Below are 21,331 nucleotides of genomic sequence, written 5' to 3'. Positions count from 1 at the left end.
CTTCAGTCGTATCTATTATTGCAGCAGCGTCTTCACAGGTCTGTCTAACAAATCAATCCTCCAGCTGCTGCTGATGTTCTCACTAAAACCAGGAAGATGGAGACATAACACCAGCTCTAAAGTCCCTACACTGGCTCCCTGTAGCTCAGAGAATAGACTTTAAAATACTGTTAGTTTATAAATCACTGAATGGTTTAGCACCACAATACATTAAAGATCTGCTGTTGTACCAACCTTCCAGATCCCTCAGGTTCTGGCTCTTGTTTTGCTTTGCATCCCCAGAACCAGAACCAAACGAGGAGAAGCAGCATTCAGCTTCTATGCACCACAAATCTGGAACAAACTTCCAGAAAACTGTAAAACAACTGAAACACTGAGTGCCTTTAAATCTCGACTTAAAACCCACCTGTTTAGAGTTGCTTATGGAACAGAAATGACAATTGGGATTTGAAACCCAATTTGAATCCGGGTTCAAGCTCTAGGAAGAAAAAGGGTACGGGTTGGAGTACCCCCCTCCCCCGTTTTTATTTTGTTTGGTTTTTTTAGGGCAGAACTTTGACTCTGCAGGAAATTTAATGTTTTTGATTGTTGATTCAATGTTGCATGACTCTGTTTTTGTGTTTAATGATGTAAAGCACTTTGAAGGCTGAAGCACTTTTTTTTTCTTTTTATTTCTCTTTCTCAATGTTTCCGTTTTAATGATGTAAAAGCCCCCCAGAAAACGTCCCAGTTAGACGACGTTTAACTAAAGTCCTACAGGGTTTAGAGTCTCTGTTGACGGAGTTTCAACTAAAAACCTAGAGGTTGGAGTCCTTGTCAAATGGCGTTTTGACTAAAGTCCCAGAGGGTTAGAGTCCCTGTTAAACGCCGTTTAACTGAAGTCCTAAAAGGGGTGCGGGTTTTAATGTTTTTATCTTTTTTAATCTTTTTTTTTTCAAAATCTCTTCCTCTTTCTCACTGTTTATTTAATGTCACACGCTGTTTTAATTTTAATTATGTAAAGCACTTTGAAATGCCTTGCTGCTGAAATGTGCTATAGAAATAAAATTTGATTGATTGATTGATTAACTAGATTTTTCTATAAGGCATGTCTAAAAATGCCTTATAGAAAATGCAGGTTGGAAAGCTGAAATACCTATGCACAATGCTTCTAGGTACACTATTGCCTGTATTTGCAAAGCAGCCAATGCAGGAACAGAAATCCTTTTACTTGGTGCTGATTGATTGTACCCTCAAGAGGGACATAAAAAGGATCATAAATATTTGCTTCAACTGTAGTGAAAATATGGTTTCTACTGAAACTATTAATGGTCATACATTTTCACATTCACTGAAATTCAACAGACTAGGTTTTAAAAATGTCAGTAGTCTTATAGGTAAGATCTACATTTTCAAGGAAATACACAGACTGTTTCTAGTTAGTAATGTCCCACGCCTCTGTTAAAATGCCAGGATTTTGTGATGTAAAAAAATTAAACGACCAGGATACTGTTATTAAAGTCTTTTTTGCATATACAGTACAAAACTGTTCAAATAACACAAACATAAAAAAATGAAAAGTGGGCATAAGGTTTAAAATCAATTCAATCAAACAAACATTCCAACTAATCCTAGTTTTCAAAAGGCGCATCAATTTCACTTTATCAATCAAATTAGGTTAAAGTTTCTATATAAGGAAATTCAGACGATTATTGCATCAAGTCACGTAGCAACAATCACTTGCTTGGTGTCGTTGGCTTTGTAGCAATCCTTCATACAGAAGATTTTTGTTTGCCCTGATAAAGCTCAAATGTTCAAAGTAAGCCAACCTTTCACCAACTTTCAAGTGATGCTACCGGGGTGAGTGAGAGTGGCTGTAGGTGTGATAATAGCTGGAAAACCAATGTCAGTATCAAATTTAAATACAAGTATGTTCAGTGTGAAAGGGTTCATGTACAAAAATTGGAACAATTGGAAACAACTGTTTGAGGGAAACTGGTTCCAGTGCTTAAATGGTGATAGAGCTCGCTACGCACCGACACTTTGTGTTTCCACTAGTAACAACTGGTGTTACTAGTGGAAATTATCTGCCTCGACACTTGGTTAAATTATGTTTTACTATTTAGTGCACCGTGTTCTGGCCGGTGATTATTATTTGTATTGTGCTATGTTCTCACTTCTGCCTATGAGTTGTTGATGAATGCTAAGAGCTAGCAGTGTAGCGTCAAATTTTCAAGTTCCATCCAGGAGAATTTTATTGACTGATGATAATGTCCGGGTTTTTATCATTTATGGGAGGACCAATAGACATCCTTAAAATGACTGGCATGATGCCTGGATTACGACAGACTTTTTCCTCCAGAGCTGCTGCTTAGTGACCAGTTTGGAGCAAACAGAAGCGAAGAGTCTAGCAGGTAAATGTATCCAGGTGAAGCAGAGACTCACCCGTATACATATACAGATAGATATAAACAAAGAAGCTATAAATGGCTGTGCAAAGTGAGAGTTCAGTTATTAAATTGACTGAAGATGAATACATAAACTAAAAAATGAAGTGTAGACAATTTTGTAGAAGTGTCTTTGTGAATCTGTTGCTTTATTATTAAATTAAATATAATTTCAAATGTTTGTATAATTTTTGTCTAGGTTAACTTAAAAAGTGAGCTATTATTGTTACATTTTAATTCTCTAAACTACTAAAAAGTAATTGTTAGGGATGCTCAAATATGAAAAATTGGGCCACTCTTGACATCTGATATTGATACTGTAATATTTTACCAATAAAATATGGATAAAATATTTACCAACATTTTATTTCATAAATGTATTGTATTCAATTACTCGATTAATCATCAGAATAATTGATAGATTACTAAAATAGTAATGTACAAAAGGCCAACACTAATGTATGGTCTGCCTTCCTCGGGACAGCATTTCTACTGCCAGTTGGGCAGGTGGGGTTAAACCTAAGTCTAATGAAGCGTTATACTCAGAAAAAGGTGGCGCACTAGAATGTCTCATGCTGTCTCCCAATCAATGGACTGTGTTGTGTGACACCCAGAGCTCCACTCTAACTGTCCAGTACCACTGTGTTATGGAGCTGCAGCTGAAGGGAGCCCAGGAATGGAGCGGCATAGTCGCTTTTTACAATGGAAAGACAAAGTAATGTACTGAATGCACCAACCTGTGCCGTACAGCTCAGTGGAACAAACAAGTCATTGACTACCAGGCTCCGCTGCGGACCCAGCTCCCAGTTTCAGTTCGCCCTTCTAAATGGGCAGAGGGATGGATCAGCAGTCTTGTTATTGCACAAAGATTGTAGCCAGCATTAAGCTCTCGCTAACCTCCTTAAGTTGATATTTATCATCTTGCTAGTGTTGACGAAACAAGTGTAAATAAAGATGAACTGACCCAAAAACTGTCAGGAACTGAATCAAACAATTCATTTTGAGATATGTTGCCTCAGCATGTTATTCACATTCAGATTTAATATTAAAATTAGCCATAACTAGAGCAATAAAGACAACAGAGTACCAGTCACCTTGGCTGGTAGTGGCAGCCTTGTGGTGTGTGCTATTGACTGACTCCCTTCTATCAAATTAAAGTATATTCTCTCAATGTTAAAACATGGGTTTTACCAAATAAACAGCGATGGCGGCTCCCAGTAACCAGCCACAGTACACATCCACGGGGTGGTTTCTGAACTGAATGATCCGGGTCAATCCGGCCAGGATGGCCAGCATGACGAAAGAGAAAACCAGCAGAGGCTTCAGTAGCTTGGCTGAGTCTGTCAGCACTGTGTTGAAGTACATCTAAGAGACATAGTTACAAGTGTACCACTTATTATTTCTGATCATTTTTAGAATAATGACAGAGTTCAGCCTTTACTTGCTTCACTCTGCACATATGAAAGTGTAAAGGCTACTTACGGAGATGTAGACAGCAGCAAAGGCAGCCAGTGTGGCATGCTGGGATGGAAAAGACTTCCTAAAAGACAAAAACCAAGGAAAGCTGAGTGTTCTGCACCATGTTCACACAGTCAAGGACAACACTGAATATTTATCTAAAAGAGGAATGTGACTTTCAAAGAAACTTGGATGAGTTATGTGTATGGCAACACTGCACTAGCAGGTGTTTAATAAATGCAGCATGTGAAAGAATAACAATTAAGGCCACATTATGTGAGGATTTGTTTTTTTCCTGTGTAAATTTAGGTTTCTCTGTTCTGTTGAGTTTCCGTGTTGTCCGTTGACCCTTGATTGATCCCAGCTGTGTCCCGTTTCCCTGATTACACTCTGTGTATTTAAATCCACCTGTGTCTCTTGTTTCCTTGTCGGGTCCTCGTCTGTTCTGTCGTTTGTCGTGGTAGCCTGTGTCTCCCCAGTGCCTGTTTTGAGTTATTCCAGTTGCTACCAGAGTCTGAGCTCCGAGCATTATTGCTCACCTGTGCTGCCTGGACTTTTCTGTACTCCTCATTGTCATCATTAAAACTACAAATTTCACCATAACCTGGGTCCAATGCATCTCACCATCTCTTAACCACACATCATGACACATTATGCCTCCTTAGTGTGGTTTAAAATGTAGCTTTGGTTTGGATTAGTGAAAACACATTATTACATTAACACACAGTTGTTGCTACTTCATGTCCTGATGATTAGTTTGTTCATGTTGATGATAAATCCTCTTGAAACTGTATTTGATCCAGTTGATCCTTGTATTATAAAGGCCTGAACATATTGTAGTGATCAAGGAAACAGCCCAAGGCTAAGTTGAATAAATTTCCACTGTTATCCTGATGATACTCAGCTATTTTTATCCATAAATCCTGATGCTCAGCATGAGGGATTGCTGCAATGACACCAACTGTCCACTGTGGCCACATGCTCATTCAGGAGGAATAAATGCTGATTGCATCAAATCAATGACTTGAACCAATCTGCTGGCCAAGTGGGACACTTTTTAGCCCTTTTGAATATATGCAATTGATTTGAATCTGTCTGTATAATTGGATTGAAAATAATTTTTTTTTTATGAAGTGCCTTGCATCTGTTGTAGATGGGCGCAATATTAAAAAAACTGAATTTAATTTAATTGAACAAATATCTACCAAAAAATCTCACGTCTTTCCAGATCAACAAATAATTTGAATGTTCCTATTCCCAAAAATAATGAGATAAACCTGACTAGCTTTTTAAAAATATCTAAATGTAGAAAAGATGACAGATCCAAGAATGTTAAAACTAGCATTTACTTCCATGTCAGCTGCGATATGCTGACATGGAAGAGCAGTGTGTAATCAGGGTAGCAGTTCCAATTTGTGTAAGTTGTTTTTCCTTTAGTGGAGCTTCTAACGTGGCTTCTGTGAAGACAATGAAATCGACTTCTCATTAGAACCAAAGGAATATCAACACCAGCCATTCTGATGTTACAGAAAGGCTTTCAGTAAAATGTTTATCCAAGATCCAAATCTGAAAAGCAATGGTCCCACTATTAATAGTAATGACCAGTTGATTTTCAATCCAGCTCAGATTGATTCTAAGAAAATAATTATGACCACTGGCTGACGGATCAAAATGAATAGACTTGTCACGTCTGAATGTATTGTCACTGCATGAACCCTTACTACCATCTCTTGTTATGGCATCGACTGAGGAAAACTGATCTGGGAGAAAATTGTCTTGTATCTCTATTCAAAGCATATGCACATATACAAAAAGAAGTATATAATGTGGAACACGACAATTTATTTGATTTTGAATTTTCTTTATATGGCCATTCGTGAACTGAGAACAAAGAGGTCACAAAAAACTGTGATGGCAAAATTGAACCCTATGTGAGTCAGTGTGACTACCAAGACAATGAACTCAAAAAATAATCCCCAGACTCCCACAAGCATCCTCTGACATCCTGAGTGGCTCATTGAGCCTCACCTCCCAGCGTTGATGAGTCCCAGGTCCGGTCCGGAACAGATATCCTCCAGAATGAAGGCTTCATCACAGCTCGACATGTTAATGTGGGTCAAGTTGGGTTTGCACACATCCAGCCAGTAGGGCGTATGAAGCCCAGTGGACAGCTGGAGGATGTCCGTTATCAGAGCCGTCACACACAGGCCAAAGATATGGACGCCTATGCAACAGAGCCCATTCAAAGCATGCTTGTGTTAATAATCATATGATAATGTGCAACTTCTACACCTACAGATTAATACACATATTTTGTAGTCGTTCTGCTTTCTTCAGTTGTTCTGTTTGCCACCATATCCTCTCACACTGGAAAACAGCTCTGCCAGTTTGGGTGATGAGCTGCTGGTTTTATGTTTCTTACAGACACTATGGAGATGTTTCTAATCTGTTGTGGTACAAGGCATATATTCTCCCACCTATAAAGCGAACAGCTCTGCGAATGTAGGAGTTGAAATTACAGCCTGCGGCGTTGATGTTAGCTTCAGTCTGAGTGGTTGACGACCTCCTGGACAGATAGCAGTACAGGATGGCTTCTCCTATCAGGATCTACAGCACAAAAGAGTTGGCAAACCAGACTTTTACAGCTACTGACAAACTAAACTGCTAAGATAAAAAAAACTAAATAAACCCTGAGTAGTGTAAGACGTTTGATTGCAGACGTAAATATTTTTTTGTTTTTAGGAATGCATAGACCTTCATGTATTTCACAACTCCCCACGATTCGCTGAAATCCACTAATACTTCAGACTCTTTTGAAAAACTATTCTAAATGACTACTTAGTTTAACAACAAATAGTAGTTACCAGTTGCTGCATTTCCATTAACCATAAAATTGCAGAAATTGAAATTATGAAAATAAATTTGCTTAATAGAAATAATGGAAGAAAATAAAACTAAATTAAATAAAATTTTCAATAAAGTTTTTTGCACTAGGATGAGGTGCTTTTCAGCCAGACTGAAATGGGTGTATTTTGGAGAACTACAATGGAAACACTTTTTTGCATCACGAGTCACATGAACAACAACTGGCTGTTACTACTGGCAAAAACCACAAAGAAGACAGCAGGAAGTCGTAGGAGGAAGATGGCTTCTTTTTGTTTTTTTCAGACAGCTGGCTCCACCAGAGCTCTCACAGCATCACACCAATCAAAAAAGTTATGTGTCATTTGAACATGTTGAATCCTGTAGAGAATTATCCATTCTCCATGCAGAGTTCTTGGTGTATGACGTTACAGAAGAGTCAGTGAGTCAGTGAAAATACAGCTGGTCCATTATGACCTGTTGCCTTTAAGAGCTAACAGTCAAAATGGCATCCCACAAGAGTTTCCCATTCCCTTTGTTGCCCTTTCTCTGAGCTATGCCCCAAAGACGGCGCTACCTAGCTCCAAGTATCCTGTAATCTTAGCTTTGAGGGCTAAATAAAAAGAAAACTCTGAATGATTTATTCTCAACAATCCATAGCTCTTATGTAAATTCACTGACTACAATTTCCCAAAATGCCGCACACGTAGCGCTCCAACGGCTGAATGAGACGGCAACGTCTCCTCTGACTGATGATGACAAGTGCCATGACTGAATTATGAATATGTATCATGTAACTGTTTGCATTCAGTGCTGCCATGATTTTTAATGACTCATCTCATGAGCAAGCTTATTCACATGTGAATTTAATTAAATTGATTATTTAATGGAGACAATGCAATTGCAAAATTGTGCTTTTTTGACATTAGCAGGAAATGGACAAAGATTTGCACGTTTGTAATAGAAACACAGTTAGTGCAACATCTGACAGTGAGATACATTTCCAGACAAGGACATGAATCCCCATCATGTTCTAAACATAAAGGTTCCAGTGAGGTGGAAACAGAAATGGCTAATCTAGGATGAAATGTATTTTTTTAGAACGTGACAGATTTTTTGGAACAGTTTTTTTCTTATCATTTAACAACTAACTTCAAAGATGGCAGACAATGTAAATTGCTGACAAATTAATTTAGACAGTGGAGCCAGCTGTCTAAAGTGCTGGAAAAACTATATATGCATTCATATGTGTTTGTACAGTATGTATTTGCTTTATGCACCATTTTTTAAAAATCACACTTTCTTCGCTGGTGAACAGAACCTACAATAATTTAGTGGGAATAGATCAACCATTTTCCCAACATTGGCAGTTTCTCACTCATTTTTAAAGTTTAATGTTTTCATTAATTCTGCATTTAATAACACATTGTTGTTGTTTATTCAATTACAGCATTGAGGAAAAATAAAAATACTGATTAAAAAGCTATTGGTGTTGAGGATATAAAAATAAAGAAAAGATTACTGTTAGAGGATTATTAGCAAAATTATTGATTGATTGAAATAAACAATATGAAAACTGAAAGTGGTGTGTAACTGAGTGGTTAATTACATGATCACACTGACATTAGGGATTAAAAGCAACTTAACTTACAAACCCAAGATAATATGATATTCATCTCACAATTTATAAATGGCCTGTATTTTTTTCACTGTGATAAATTCGTCTGACTGATGTGTTGCTTTAGCCCTCAGATCAGAATTTCAGTATATCTGTTTTGATAGTTCATTAATAAGACCAGATTCAATTTCAGTGTCTGAAATTCATTAACAAAATGTGATGTCTGTGAAACTTACTGTGACTGTTGGAGCTGCAAAGGCCAAGCTGAAGAGCAAAGGGAGTGGGCAGACTTCCTGTCTGGGCAGGATGTAGGGCAACGACAAGCTGCGGTCATTACAAGTATACCCAGAATGCACTGGCTGGAAAATATCAGTCAGCTCCAGAAAATAAAGACTGACAACAGAGGAGGCCAGGATGGGGAGCTGCGACATAGAGAGAAGATCAGAACAAAACCTCAGAGAAAGACTTAAAACCAGGCAGCACTAACATGATCACTGAAGCATATCACCTCCACCACTATAAAGCATAGGGGTGGACAACCCGCCTGTTATTTCTGGGTCCTAATATTTATTCAGCTAAATACAGAGGGTAAAATAAGTGTTGAACACATCGCAGTTTGTCATAGTAAACATATGATACTATCATAATGACAGGTGATATTGGTGATAAAGGTGAATATTGATATTGTTGGTAACAACCCAAATAATCATACATAGAAGAAATCAAAACAATCAAATTCAGAAATTAAGTCATGTAATAATGTGAAATGACACAAGGAAAAATATTGAACATATACAAAGGGAAGTGGAAAAAGGCATGGGAAGCCAAGAGACCAGCTAAAATCCATCAGTGATCAGAAAGACATCCTGAACCTTATCAGTGCAAATGAATATCAGCTGTTTCAGTAATAATATATCTTTACCGAAAATCAATAAACAAACGGAGACAAATGTAGATCACTCATCACTAGCACTGCAATAGAAAAAGTGATTGGTCTACAGCTTGGGCTTGAGGTCCCAGTAAAGCAATCGGGTTTATTAAGTCAGATAAGTACACATTATAATTATTTGATGTACATTATCAACGGAAGCTAAGAAGCAATTTGAATAAAATACCAGTTTTATTCAAATGGCCAAATGTATTAACTAACTTAGTTTGAAGTATTTGGAAACTAACAAATCCAAAGTATGGAGCAGATTGGAGGGAAGAGAAGAGTAATGAGGAGGAAGAAGGCAGATTACGGTACCAATCGTGCATATTTAAGGTTCTTTTAAATGGTAGAAAAATATTTTCTGAAGTCAAATTAAAAATCTGGTTGCTGTATTTGGTCTCTAATTAATTATTTAATGTTTTAAAGTGTTAAATCAACCAAAAAGTTATCCTTCTAGAAAAACCATGCGGTTTGCATAATGTAACTGGAGGAGAACGGAGCCCATCAACTGCGGTCTGATTGCTGAACTCAAGAAGAAGTTTTATTAATATTGCACTTTTTCTGCAACAAGGCAGTTCAAAGTGCTTTACATAAATTAGAAGAAAAACAAAAACAACACAAGCACAATAAAAGAAAAAACAATTCTAAGTTTGTTCTAGATTAGTAAAGAATACCATTAAATGTTGGTTCTGGATCTTTGATTCTTGTTCTGGGATAATAAGAATAATTTATAAACGTATAAACACGAGTTTCTCTAAGTCTCACTCCATTATTCAAATTATGAAGCTAAATGTAGATCTAAAGTAATAAGTACTCCACAATTCATAATAAAATAAACAGATAGACAGTGATGAAATAACATCAGGAAGGATTGATAGAGAATCCCAGCACACAGAGCAACATTCAGACATGCGGCCAGCGAAAAGTAGTGAAATCAGGGAGTGTGCATCTTTTGTCTTGAGATATGTGTGCAGACAGTCCGTGAGCCCCATGCAGCCAGCTCTCCCAGGCACAGTGACACAGTGGTCTTATCTAAGAGCAAGTCCTTGGGAGAACTCTGCTCTGAAGTTGCGTCAATGTCTTCAGGAAGAGAATGAGGTGAGAGAGAGTCTTGTTTACATATCATCCAGGAGATCTGAGATAACCTGCCGGCCAAAGCCGACACAGGGGAACCAGTTCAGATAGAGACAATATTCTTTAGATCACATACTTTTTTTTTCCATTTTCCATCTGCGCTAGTCTCACCAGTACGTCTCTTGATTCCAATCATCCAAATTAGTTCCTGCCGGGTTGAACTGGCAACTACTCTAAGATAAAAAGGCTACAAAAAGCAACACAAAGAGAAAAAAAAGTCCAGAATACAATTTTCTAGGACTGCACAATGTATGGCAAGTATATTGTTATTGCAATATTACTGTACACCAAAATATTAGTATGCAATTAACTGCTTCAATTGCAATAAATTTTAACTAGCGATGAGACTTTAACGCGTCAATTTTGATTATTAATTGAATATACAGATTTTTAATCACCTGAGCCAGAATCTTTGTATTGTGTTTCTGGTTCAACCTTAAATCTGACGTACAAGCGACATTTGCTAACAACAGTGACAGCCCACTGGGGGTTCATTTCTGATTAAAAAAACCATCTGATGGGAAGCTAAGAAAACACCATCAAGTTGTGCTAAAAGGAGTTAACTTATAAGTGAAGCTATTCAAGCCTATAATAGCTCAATGCTAAAAACATGTAGCAGCGGCACAAAGATAATCGAGTCCCACAACCAGCTTCCACTAATTATAACAATTCCATGGAATAACCCATTTCCAAACTGAACCATTTCCTCTGGGTGTTTATTTTTATTTTTTTAGTCAGCATAATCCTCACACTCATTGATAACTAATGAAATGCTCATCAGATTATAATGTCATACTCTCTACAGTAAAATAGTCCCACTGCTGCCAGAATATACTGTGCTGCATTGCAATGAGGCTCTTGCCCTAATTTATTGCCCTAAATCGACTCACATGCTGAAATTATCAAGGGAGGATTCACTATGCAGGTAAATTCCCCAGCACAGACACGCATAGAAAGAACAGTTATCTAAATTTAGTTGTAAAGAAAGTTTAAAGTCAAATCTTCTGTTGTAAAGAACATAAAACTGATCTGAAGATAATGCATAATGATAATTGAACCAAAGGCTTCCTATTGAGCATGCAGCAGAAAACAGGCTGCAGTAAGAATGTTTTCTTCTTCATAACATCCATAGCCCTGAGCACACAGATATAAAAATACACCCCATTCAGAAGGCCATGTTGCCTAGCAGCCAGCAAGTGGGTAACATAGTGTGGCAGTGTGTGAGGTACAATCACAGCTTTGCTGTGGACAGAAGGAAGCAAACGGAGAAATTAGCACTTCTGATGGTTAACCCAAAACTATACTGAACCTCCCTTACCATTCAGATCAGAAAGAACAGAAGAACAGAAAACAGCAACATTTCTATGAACGTATCAATTCAGCAATAAGTCAACAACTCCTCAATCATCTGCAGTCTAGTCAGTCTATTTTCAGCCACATTTAAGCGAGCTATAGGCACACTTCTAGAGAGAGTTGCTTGAAAATAGACATATAGGCCTCAGACAAAGTAAACAGAAAAATACTATAAAACCACAGTGCCAAGACAAAGCAATGTGCTTCTAATTCAAAAAGGACTTGAGAACAGTTGCACAGTATTGGTGTCCAGATTGAAACCACAAATCTCAATGTATTTTATTGGAAGGAGACCAACGGAAAGTTACAAATATGGAGGCGGGATCCGGCCTCCTCCATAATTGGTCCGGCCCCCTGAACAATACCACAGAGCATTCAGATTTTTTTTCATATACCGTATTTTCCGGACTATAAGCCGCTTATATGTGGATTTTTCTTCAACCACCAGGGGGCTCTTTAGCAGGAAGTGAATCATTGGAAGTCAAAATTGGAATTAAAAGAAGAAAGCGCTCGTTAAAATGGAATTAGGTTTTAATAGGGAATTGAAATTTGAGAATGTTGTTGATCAGTTAAATAGCATTGAGGGGGAAAAGATATATATATATATATTTTTAAATAATACTGGGATCATTGAGAATTTGAGGTATAGATATTAGGATCCAGTAGATGGCAGTAGTGCAACAATAATGGATGCAAGCTGTCGTTGAAATCTAAAGAAGAAGAAGAAGAAAGCGGCCATTTTCATTTAGCACATGCTAGTAGCAACACGAAGGATCAGCACTTTTACTGTTACAGTTACCGTTCGGAAACTACTGTAATCAGTTCAGTTAAATCTAAACTTGGAAACTTTTCTTTTTCAATGTAATAAATGTGATATTCAATTGACCTGTTATGACTCAAATTTTGGGTGTCCTCCCCCCTCTGCTGCTGCTGCATCGTTGTGGAAAACCTGGAGCGGCAGAGAAATCTGTGGCTTTTAAGTGTATGTTTACCGTTTAAAAAAAAAACAAAACAAAAAAAACTTTGGTGTTGTGGCTTATAGTCCAGTGTGGCTCATAGTTCGGAAAATACGGACTATAATCCTTCCTGGACTTTTTTCTGTGAAAAACCCAGAGGGGGTTATTTGATTGTGCTTTCTGGAAAACAATACAATATTTTACATTTAGGCTCTCCTGCAATCGTCACACTTTTTCTGTTACAAACTGACTCGGGTCCCCACCAGAGAAGGGAAAAGTTATGTGGCCCTCACAGGAAAAAGTTTGGGGACCCCTGGTCTAAAGGTATGGAAAATTATCATTTTTCTATGAGTCCAGGTTTGTGGAGTGCAACTGCACTGGACTTCTCACACCAGCAAGAAAACTAAAGTTTGTTGTGTAATCACTTTTCTTATGGATCTACATCCAGGCAAGTCCTACCACAGGACCTATATTTTATTCAATGGACCTGAGTAAGTCACAACCACCCTTTGACTTTATTTAACATATTATTAAACATAACATACTCCAGGAAGGCAGTTTTCCAGTTCTTCTGTTTTTGAGATTAAACTGTGTGGCAAATATCCCGATAATTTAGAATTAGAGGTTATAACTGCATTTCAGCTCCATGATGCTGATTATTTTAGCATCATGGATAGAGGTTGATTAGTTTTAGACTTTTAGCAACTATTGAATCTGCAATGCAGGGAAGAAGTATATGCCACCTACTAGAGGTGTGCCAATCGATCGGCCACCGATCATAATCGGGCCGATTTTCGTGAAAAAGTGCATGATCGGTGATCAGCGATCACGGTCTCTTGTTGTCGATACCGATCACCTGCATCTCATTTCTCAGCCTGCCTGTGCAGCTGGTCTCCTCTTTCCTTCACACTGCGCAAACGCGCAGCAACAAATCCTAAGCGATGTGGAACTATAACGCACTGAGTGAATGGGGAAGTTTGCATGTTGCTGCGGAAAATTGAAGCACGTCAAAATACATCAACACAACGAAGCTAATAGACATAAAAACAATGCCATACTTGATGGAGTTTGGCTACATCGAGGCTCACTGCAGTAAAAAAGACATATGGAGGATCAGATAGCAGGTAAAGCAGCGCACAGCTACAAACACTCACCCGGATTATTAGCATGACGGTCAGAAAGCTAAACAAATAACCCATAAAATTATTTAAGTCTTGGAGCTGCGATGTAAGACGCTGGTTCTGTTCTCACTGTTGAACCGCTGCTACGCTACAGGTAGTGATATTTCAGACGGAGCGCCGCTTCTGCTCCACCTGGTAGTGACTCTCACACCGAACCTCTGCTTAAAGCTGCAGCATCTAACTTAAAAAATACATTTTACATACGTATTAAAACTTTCGCTGTCCTAACATGAGACAGATAATCTCTAAAAAAATAATCGATCTCCTCCCTGTTCTGCATAATTACTCTGCTCAGTCAGAAACAATCATTCAGAACTAGCAGTAATCAGTTAGCCGCCATGCTATCAGGAAGTTGTCATTCAGTAACTCAGGATTGTTTATTGTAATGGATCCTGTATTTGCCTTTGAATGTTAAGTTTTATACTTGAATTTTTTTGGCAATGTTGAGAGGTTTTATTTTGGCTCTTTGCATTATTTAGCCTCTTCAGAGCCTCCATATGTTATCAGTCTGTTAAAGATAGTATTATTGATAGCAGTACAATTTGCACAATGCCTGTTTTGTTTAGTTTTCTTCTTGGAAAAAGTTATTAAAAACAAGTTTTTGTCTAAATTAAGGTGAATTCATGGTTCCTTTTTCCACATAATGTAACCTGTAGTGTTTATGATTTAAAAAATAAATAAATAATTATGTGATCGGTATCGGTGATCGGTATCGATGATCAGCCCTCATGGGTGATCGGTATCGTATCTGATCGGCACATCTCTACCACCTACTGTTTGTCTCTGTTTTTGTTAGAGTGGGGTTTTTCTTTTATTGTTTCTTCTTTGAGTAGGTAAGCCGTGGAGGAGGGACTCAGGATGTACGATCAATGCTTATGTTCTTCAGTACTTTCAGAAATTACACCACTTACCACATAGTATGGATAACACTTCCCAAATATTCCCATATATTCATCAAAACTGTTTATCTTGGAATGTGAAGGGAATTAACACACCAATAAAGAGAAAAAATATTACATGTAGTGTAGTATTTATTCAGGAAACGCACCTCACTGATGTAGAACATTCTGAGCTAAATGGGTCGGTCATGTCTTATTTTCCTCATTTACGTCTAATGCAAAAGTATAATGTTCAAACTAAACTTAGCTGGAAAAGATAAGAATGGTAGATTCTTGCTCATTGACTGTGTTTTGAATATGAATACAGTGACATTAGTTAACATATATGGCCCCAATTACTATGACCCTGATTTTTTAAGGCGCTGTTCCACTAGCCGGTCTCTAACCGGTCCGGTTCCTCGGCCAGATTCGTTTTCCATTAGTAAATCCGGCGTGGCTCAGCCCGACTGTTCTCAGATTTCCGTACCTACTTCAAAAATAGAACTAGCAGCACCAACCAGCACTGAAACCACTTCATTGATTGGCTAGTTATTTACATGACTTACTTGTGGACATAACTCAATGAATCACACAGCGACTAATAGGCGCTTGTCCAGTCATACATATCAATTGGCAGAAGTACGAAAGATGTAAAAAATAATCAACTATACTACATTAAGAAATTATATTTAATCCTCAGGGCTACATGAAGCTGATTTTGAAACAATGCAACTTAAAAACAAAATTTTGCAACATGTAAATCAAGTACATTAAGTCCAATATTAGGTCTGTGTAAGCTAAACACGCATATATATATATATATATATATATATATATATATATATATATATATATATACAGTACAGACCAAAAGTTTGGACACACCTACTCATTCAATGAGTTTCCTTTATTTTCATAGCTATTGACATTGTAGATTCACACTAAAGGCATCAAAACTATGAATTAACACATGTGGAAATATGTACTAAGCAAAAAAGTGTAAAACAACTGAAAGTACACCTTATATTCTAGTTTCTTCAAAGTAGCAACCTTTTGCTGTGATTACTGCTTTGCACACTCTGCATTCTCTTGATGAGTTTCAAGAGGTCGTCACCTGAAATGGTTTTCACTTCACAGGTTGTGCCCTGTCAGGTTAATAAGTGAGTTTTCTTGCCTTATAAATGGGGTTGGGACCATCAGTTGTGTTGTGCAGAAGTCATGTGGACACACAGCTGATAATCCTACTGAATAGAGTGTTAGAATTTGTATTATGGCAAGACAAAAGCAGCTCAGTAAAGAAAAACGAGTGGCCATCATTACCTTAAGAAATGAAGGTCAGTCAGTTCGAAAAATTGGGAAAACTTTGAAAGTGTCCCCAAGTGCAGTCGCAAAAACCATCAAGCGCCACAAAGAAACTGGCTCACATGAGGACCGCCCCAGGAAAGGAAGACCAAGAGTCACCTCTGCTGCCGAGGATAAGTTCATCCGAGTCACCTGCCTCAGAAATCGCAGGTTAACAGCAGCTCAGATTAGAGACCTGGTCAATGCCACACAGAGTTCTAGCAGCAGACACATCTCTGCATCAACTGTTAAGAGGAGACTGAGTGAATCAGGCCTTCATGGTAGAATAGCTGCTAGGAAACCACTGGTAAGGACAGGCAACAAGCAGACGAGACTTGTTTGGGCTAAAGAACACAAGGAATGGACATTAGACCAGTGAAAATCTGTGCTTTGGTCTGATGAGTCCAAATTTGAGATCTTTGGTTCCAACCACCGTGTCTTTGTGCGTCGCAGAAAAGGTGAAGGGATGGACTCTACATGCCTGGTTCCCACCGTGAAGCATGAAGGAGAAGGTGTGATGGTGTGGGGGTGCTTTGCTGGTGACACTGTTGGGGATTCATTCAAAATTGAAGGCATACTGAACCAGCATGGCTACCACAGCATCTTGCAGCAGCATGCTATTCAATCCGGTTTGCGTTTAGTTGGAACATCATTTATTTTTCAACAGGACAATGATGCCAAACACACCTCCAGGCTGTGTAAGGGCTATTTGACCAAGAAGGAGAGTGATGGGGTGCTGCGCCAGATGACCTGGCCTCCACAGTCACCGGACCTGAACCCAATCGAGATGGTTTGGGGTGAGCTGGACCGCAGAGTGAAGGCAAAAGGGCCAACAAGTGCTAAGCATCTCTGGGAACTCCATTGGAAGACCATTTCAGGTGTCGACCTCTAGAAGTTCTTCAAGAGAATGCCAAGAGTGAGCGAAGCAGTAATCAAAGCAAAAGGTGGCTACTTTGAAGAACCTAGAATATAAGACATGTTGTCAGTTGTTTCACACATTTTTGTTAAGTAAATAATGTGTGTGTATACACTCCTGATCAAAATCTTAAGACCAGTTAAAAAACTGCAAGAATTAGCATTTTGCACTATTGGATCTTAAGAAGGTTCTAAGTAGAGCTTCACAATGTTAAAAGAAGACATCAGCGTAAGAGACAAGAATTTTTGAGCGGGGACTGCATTTATACTCAAACATGATTTTTTCAGCTGATCAAAAGTTTAAGACCATTGCTCAAAAAGACCTGAAAACCCCGCAAAACAGAAATCAGTGTCAAAAAAAAGGACTCAGTAATGAGTAGCTCCACCATTCTTGTTGATGACTTCAAACAATCGTTTAGGTTTGCATGATGCCAGTGTTTCCAGGAGGCTAGTGGGAACGTTGCTCCAAGTGTAGAAGATTGCTTCACGAAGAGCATCCGCTGTCTGGAACTGATGTCCATTTTTGTAAACGTCCCTTGCCATCCATCCCCAAATGTTCTCAACTGGGTTTAGATCCGGGGAACATGCAGGATGGTCCAAAAGAGTGATGTTATTCTCTTGGAAGAACTCCTTTGTCAGGCGGGCATTGTGAACTGCAGCATTGTCCTGTTGAAAAACCCAATCATTACCACACAGACGAGGGCCCTCAGTCATGAAGGATGGCCGCTGCAACATCTCCACATAGCCAGCTGCTGTTTGACGCCCCTGCACAACCTGAAGCTGTTCCATTGAAGGAAAACGGACCCCAAATCATGATGTGCCGCCACCACTGTGCCGTGTAGAAAACATCTCAGGTGGAATCTCCTTGTCATGCCAGTAACGTTGGAAGCCATCAGGACAATCAAGGTTACATTTTTTTCTCATCAGAGAAGACAACTTTCTTCCACCTTTCAATGTCCCATGTTTGGTGCACAATTTTGTGGTGTTGAAGAAGACGTGGCCTTTGAAGACGTTTTTTGTTTCTGAAGCCCTTCTCTCTCTCGCAGATGCCGTCTGATGGTTGTTGGGCTGCAGTCAGCACCAGTAATGGCCTTAATTTGGGTAGAGGATCGTTCCGTGTCTTGACGGACAGCCAATCGGATCCTGCGGCTCAGAGCTGGTGAAATTTTTTTGGGTCTACCACTTGCCTTTTTGTTCCATAACCCTCAGGATCATTTAAAAAATGCAAAATGACTGTCTTACTGCCTCCAACCTCAGCAGCGATGGCACATTGTGAGAGGCTTTGCTTATGCAGCTCAACAATCCTACCAGGTTCAAAGTCAGTGAGCTTTTTTGCTTTTGCCATCAGGAGGTCTTGACAGTGTAAAGACTTGACAGAAAATGACATGGAATCCAGATTTTTGCACAGCTTTTGGCTTTTATAGACTATGGTCTTAAACTTTTGATTAGCTGAAAAAAAATCAGGTTTGAGTGTAAATGCAGTTTTCAGAAAATTCCCCGCTGTTTCTTGCACTGATTTTTTCCTTTAACATTGTGAAGCTCTACTTAGAAGATCCAATAGTGCAAAATGCAAATTCTTGCAGTTTTTTAACTGGTCTTAAAATTTTGATCAGGAGTGTATATATATATATATATATATATATATATATATATATATGGTCTGAACTGAATTTAGAACTAAAGGATGAAGTGGCTCAACATGAAGCCTCTCCTCTGAACACTTTCATACAGAGGAGTTTGACTACGTGTCATGGATCTGTGACTGCAAAAGAAACCCAGATCACTACCGCTCCATCACCATGCTTGACATGCATAAGGTGTTTGTGCTACATTGCTTTTAGTTTTCTACAAATATGGTTCTGTACGTGATGATTCAATATCTAGGTGTTGTTCTAGATGTCTTAGTATTGTTATTTGAGAGAAAAGATTTTCTCCTTCAACCCTTTCAGACGTACCTTATCTGTTTAATTGCAGCTAACACCCTCACTGAGGCCTGTAACAACAGCTTCCGACACGGAGCTCTTGTTTTTTGTCCTTTTTTTTTGAGGGGAGGAGGGTGAGTCTGATTTCTGGGGGAATTTTACCGAATAACTGCGGTAAAATTCTGGCAACGCTATTATGTTACCTTGTTGGCTAATGAGGGTTGAATACAGAGGTCGCGTTAACGGAATATTTTCCTTATTTGACCGGTTATTTTTTTAAACTACAGGAAAATTTAAAGCCAGTCGGTCATTTGACAGGTTATAATTAACGCCCTTGACTGGTGCACATGCGCACACGTTACAGACTTTACGCAAAGATTTCATCGCAGAGGCAACTAAAATCAGTTAATAAAAAAATCCTTTCTGAATATCATCTCATGGACTCTGAACTAAATGCGTCTTTCTGACCGCGTGTTGATGGACCGGACGGTTTGGAGCGTCAGCATGTGGAACAAGGAAACAACTTTTCTATTGCAGGATAACTGTTCTTTCCACTGAGCCAAAGTCGCCCATTCAGCCTGAATTTTCTAATTTAATAGAAATAAATGTAAGTTTATTTCTGTTTTCTAAGTGAAAACACATTTTCTGCTGTTTGTTAATTTTACTTGCTTTCATTCTGAGGACTGCTATGTAATATAGCAGAATAGTTACAGCATTTCATTTCATAGGTCTATTTAACAACAACAATAACCATTGTGTGATTTTGTAAATTGGGATGTCAGCAAGGAAAACATATAATCTGCAGCAAGAAGAGAGAACATGCTGGAGGGCAGCTCAACAGTTCAACATGACTGCAGGCTTTGAGCTGAGAGGAAAAAACAATTACACTGAAAGTCAGTGATTTGCTAGAAAAATGACTAAACCCTAAACTGTGAGAATGAATGTCCAATAAGATAATTAAATGGAACCAGGCACTAAAGTGCATTAGTGCATAGGACTGTCTTATATGCTTTGTGTGAACTCTTCACCGTTAAATACCAATCAAATATTTGCCTCAGAAGTTTTGGGCCCTGCCTCACCAAACTGCTGGATGCTGGATGAATAATAATATCCTGGAAAAGACTGCAGAGTCACTGGCAGCCAGAACAAGAGGACCAAACACGACAGAGAGGAATGAGCATCAAACTGCACAACTTCCAACCCGCACGAGTCACAATCTGAATAACTACAGAGGGAGAGGATGGGATGTAAAGAACCAGCAGTGACCACAAACCACAGACCTCACCTGCCCACACTGAAATAAATGTACATGAGAGAGAGAGAGAGAGAGAGAGAGAGAGAGAGAGAGAGAGAGAGAGAGAGAGAGAGAGAGAGAGAGAGAGAGAGAGAGAGAGATAGATAGATAGATAGATAGATAGATAGATAGATTACCTCCACAAAGTAAAAGCACGGCAGGAGGGTGACGCTGTCCTTCGTCTCCTTCCCGGCTTTCAGTCGCTCCTTTGCGCGAGACATGACGAGCGGCCGCTGGTCTCCCCCGGTACCGGGAGACAGTGAACTGTACTTGATTCCCGTCGTAATTTTGGCGAAATTCCTGCCAAGTCCTTGTCCGCCCACACCTGGACCGAGTGGAATTGTTTCCCTACAGGCCAGCCTCCATCACCTGACGGGGTGGAAATGAAGGGTCGCTGCCTACAGAGCAGATGTGTCCGTCGTCGCACCTTCGGTTCAGTTTCTGCTGTTCGAAAAAAAAACCCGTCAGCGCAGGAATCCAGTCGCCGTGTCCTCCACACATGTCCAGCCTGTGTGCTGTCAGTGGAAAAACAGTCTCGTGCAGAAACGTGCGGCGTCTTTGAAGCAGAGCAGAGTTGAACCCACCGCAGCTCCGGTCATTCAGTCACCAGGTTTGTCTCCTTCGGCTGGCAGCCGCTCTGCTGCAGCAGGTGGACCGCTGTACCTCAGCCAAAACAAGCCACATATCCTGTCGAGGATTTCAAAATAAGCTTCTCCTCCACCGTCTTTCTTAAGCAAAAAAACACACACAGCAGCGCAGCGGGTTGCGCAATGTATGACGCACACCACTTATTACCACCCATGTTCAGTTCATTTCCATATGCAGCTAATTTATATACATATATATATATATATATATATATATATATATATATATATATATATATATATATATATATATATATATATATATATATATATATATATATATATATATATATATATATATATATATATATATATATATATATATATATATATATATATATATATATATATATATATATATATATATATATATATATATATATATATGTATATATATATATATATATATATAAAC

The 21,331-nt window shown here is 38.8% G+C and overlaps 1 protein-coding gene across 1 annotated transcript in view; it reads right to left on the bottom strand.

Moving 5' to 3' along the window:
• LOC103479244 (phospholipid phosphatase-related protein type 4-like) overlaps positions 1 to 21,060 on the bottom strand; it is a 42,337-nt gene extending 21,277 nt beyond the window's left edge. The window contains exons 1-6 of the mRNA XM_008433569.3: positions 20,407 to 21,060; positions 8,601 to 8,786; positions 6,362 to 6,491; positions 5,913 to 6,108; positions 3,909 to 3,966; positions 3,618 to 3,791 (exon numbers count right to left, since the gene is read on the bottom strand). Of these exons, the coding sequence (XP_008431791.1) occupies positions 3,618 to 3,791; positions 3,909 to 3,966; positions 5,913 to 6,108; positions 6,362 to 6,491; positions 8,601 to 8,786; positions 20,407 to 20,490 (828 nt within the window). The 5' untranslated portion in view covers positions 20,491 to 21,060. The remainder of the gene's footprint in view (positions 1 to 3,617; positions 3,792 to 3,908; positions 3,967 to 5,912; positions 6,109 to 6,361; positions 6,492 to 8,600; positions 8,787 to 20,406) is intronic.
• Between the last annotated feature and the right edge of the window lie 271 nt (positions 21,061 to 21,331).

This window comes from Poecilia reticulata, chromosome 17, assembly GCF_904066995.2.
Source record: "Poecilia reticulata chromosome 17, P_reticulata-male-v2, whole genome shotgun sequence".
Taxonomy (NCBI): Eukaryota; Metazoa; Chordata; class Actinopteri; order Cyprinodontiformes; family Poeciliidae; genus Poecilia; species Poecilia reticulata.
This window is presented reverse-complemented; position numbering and strand designations above follow the sequence as displayed.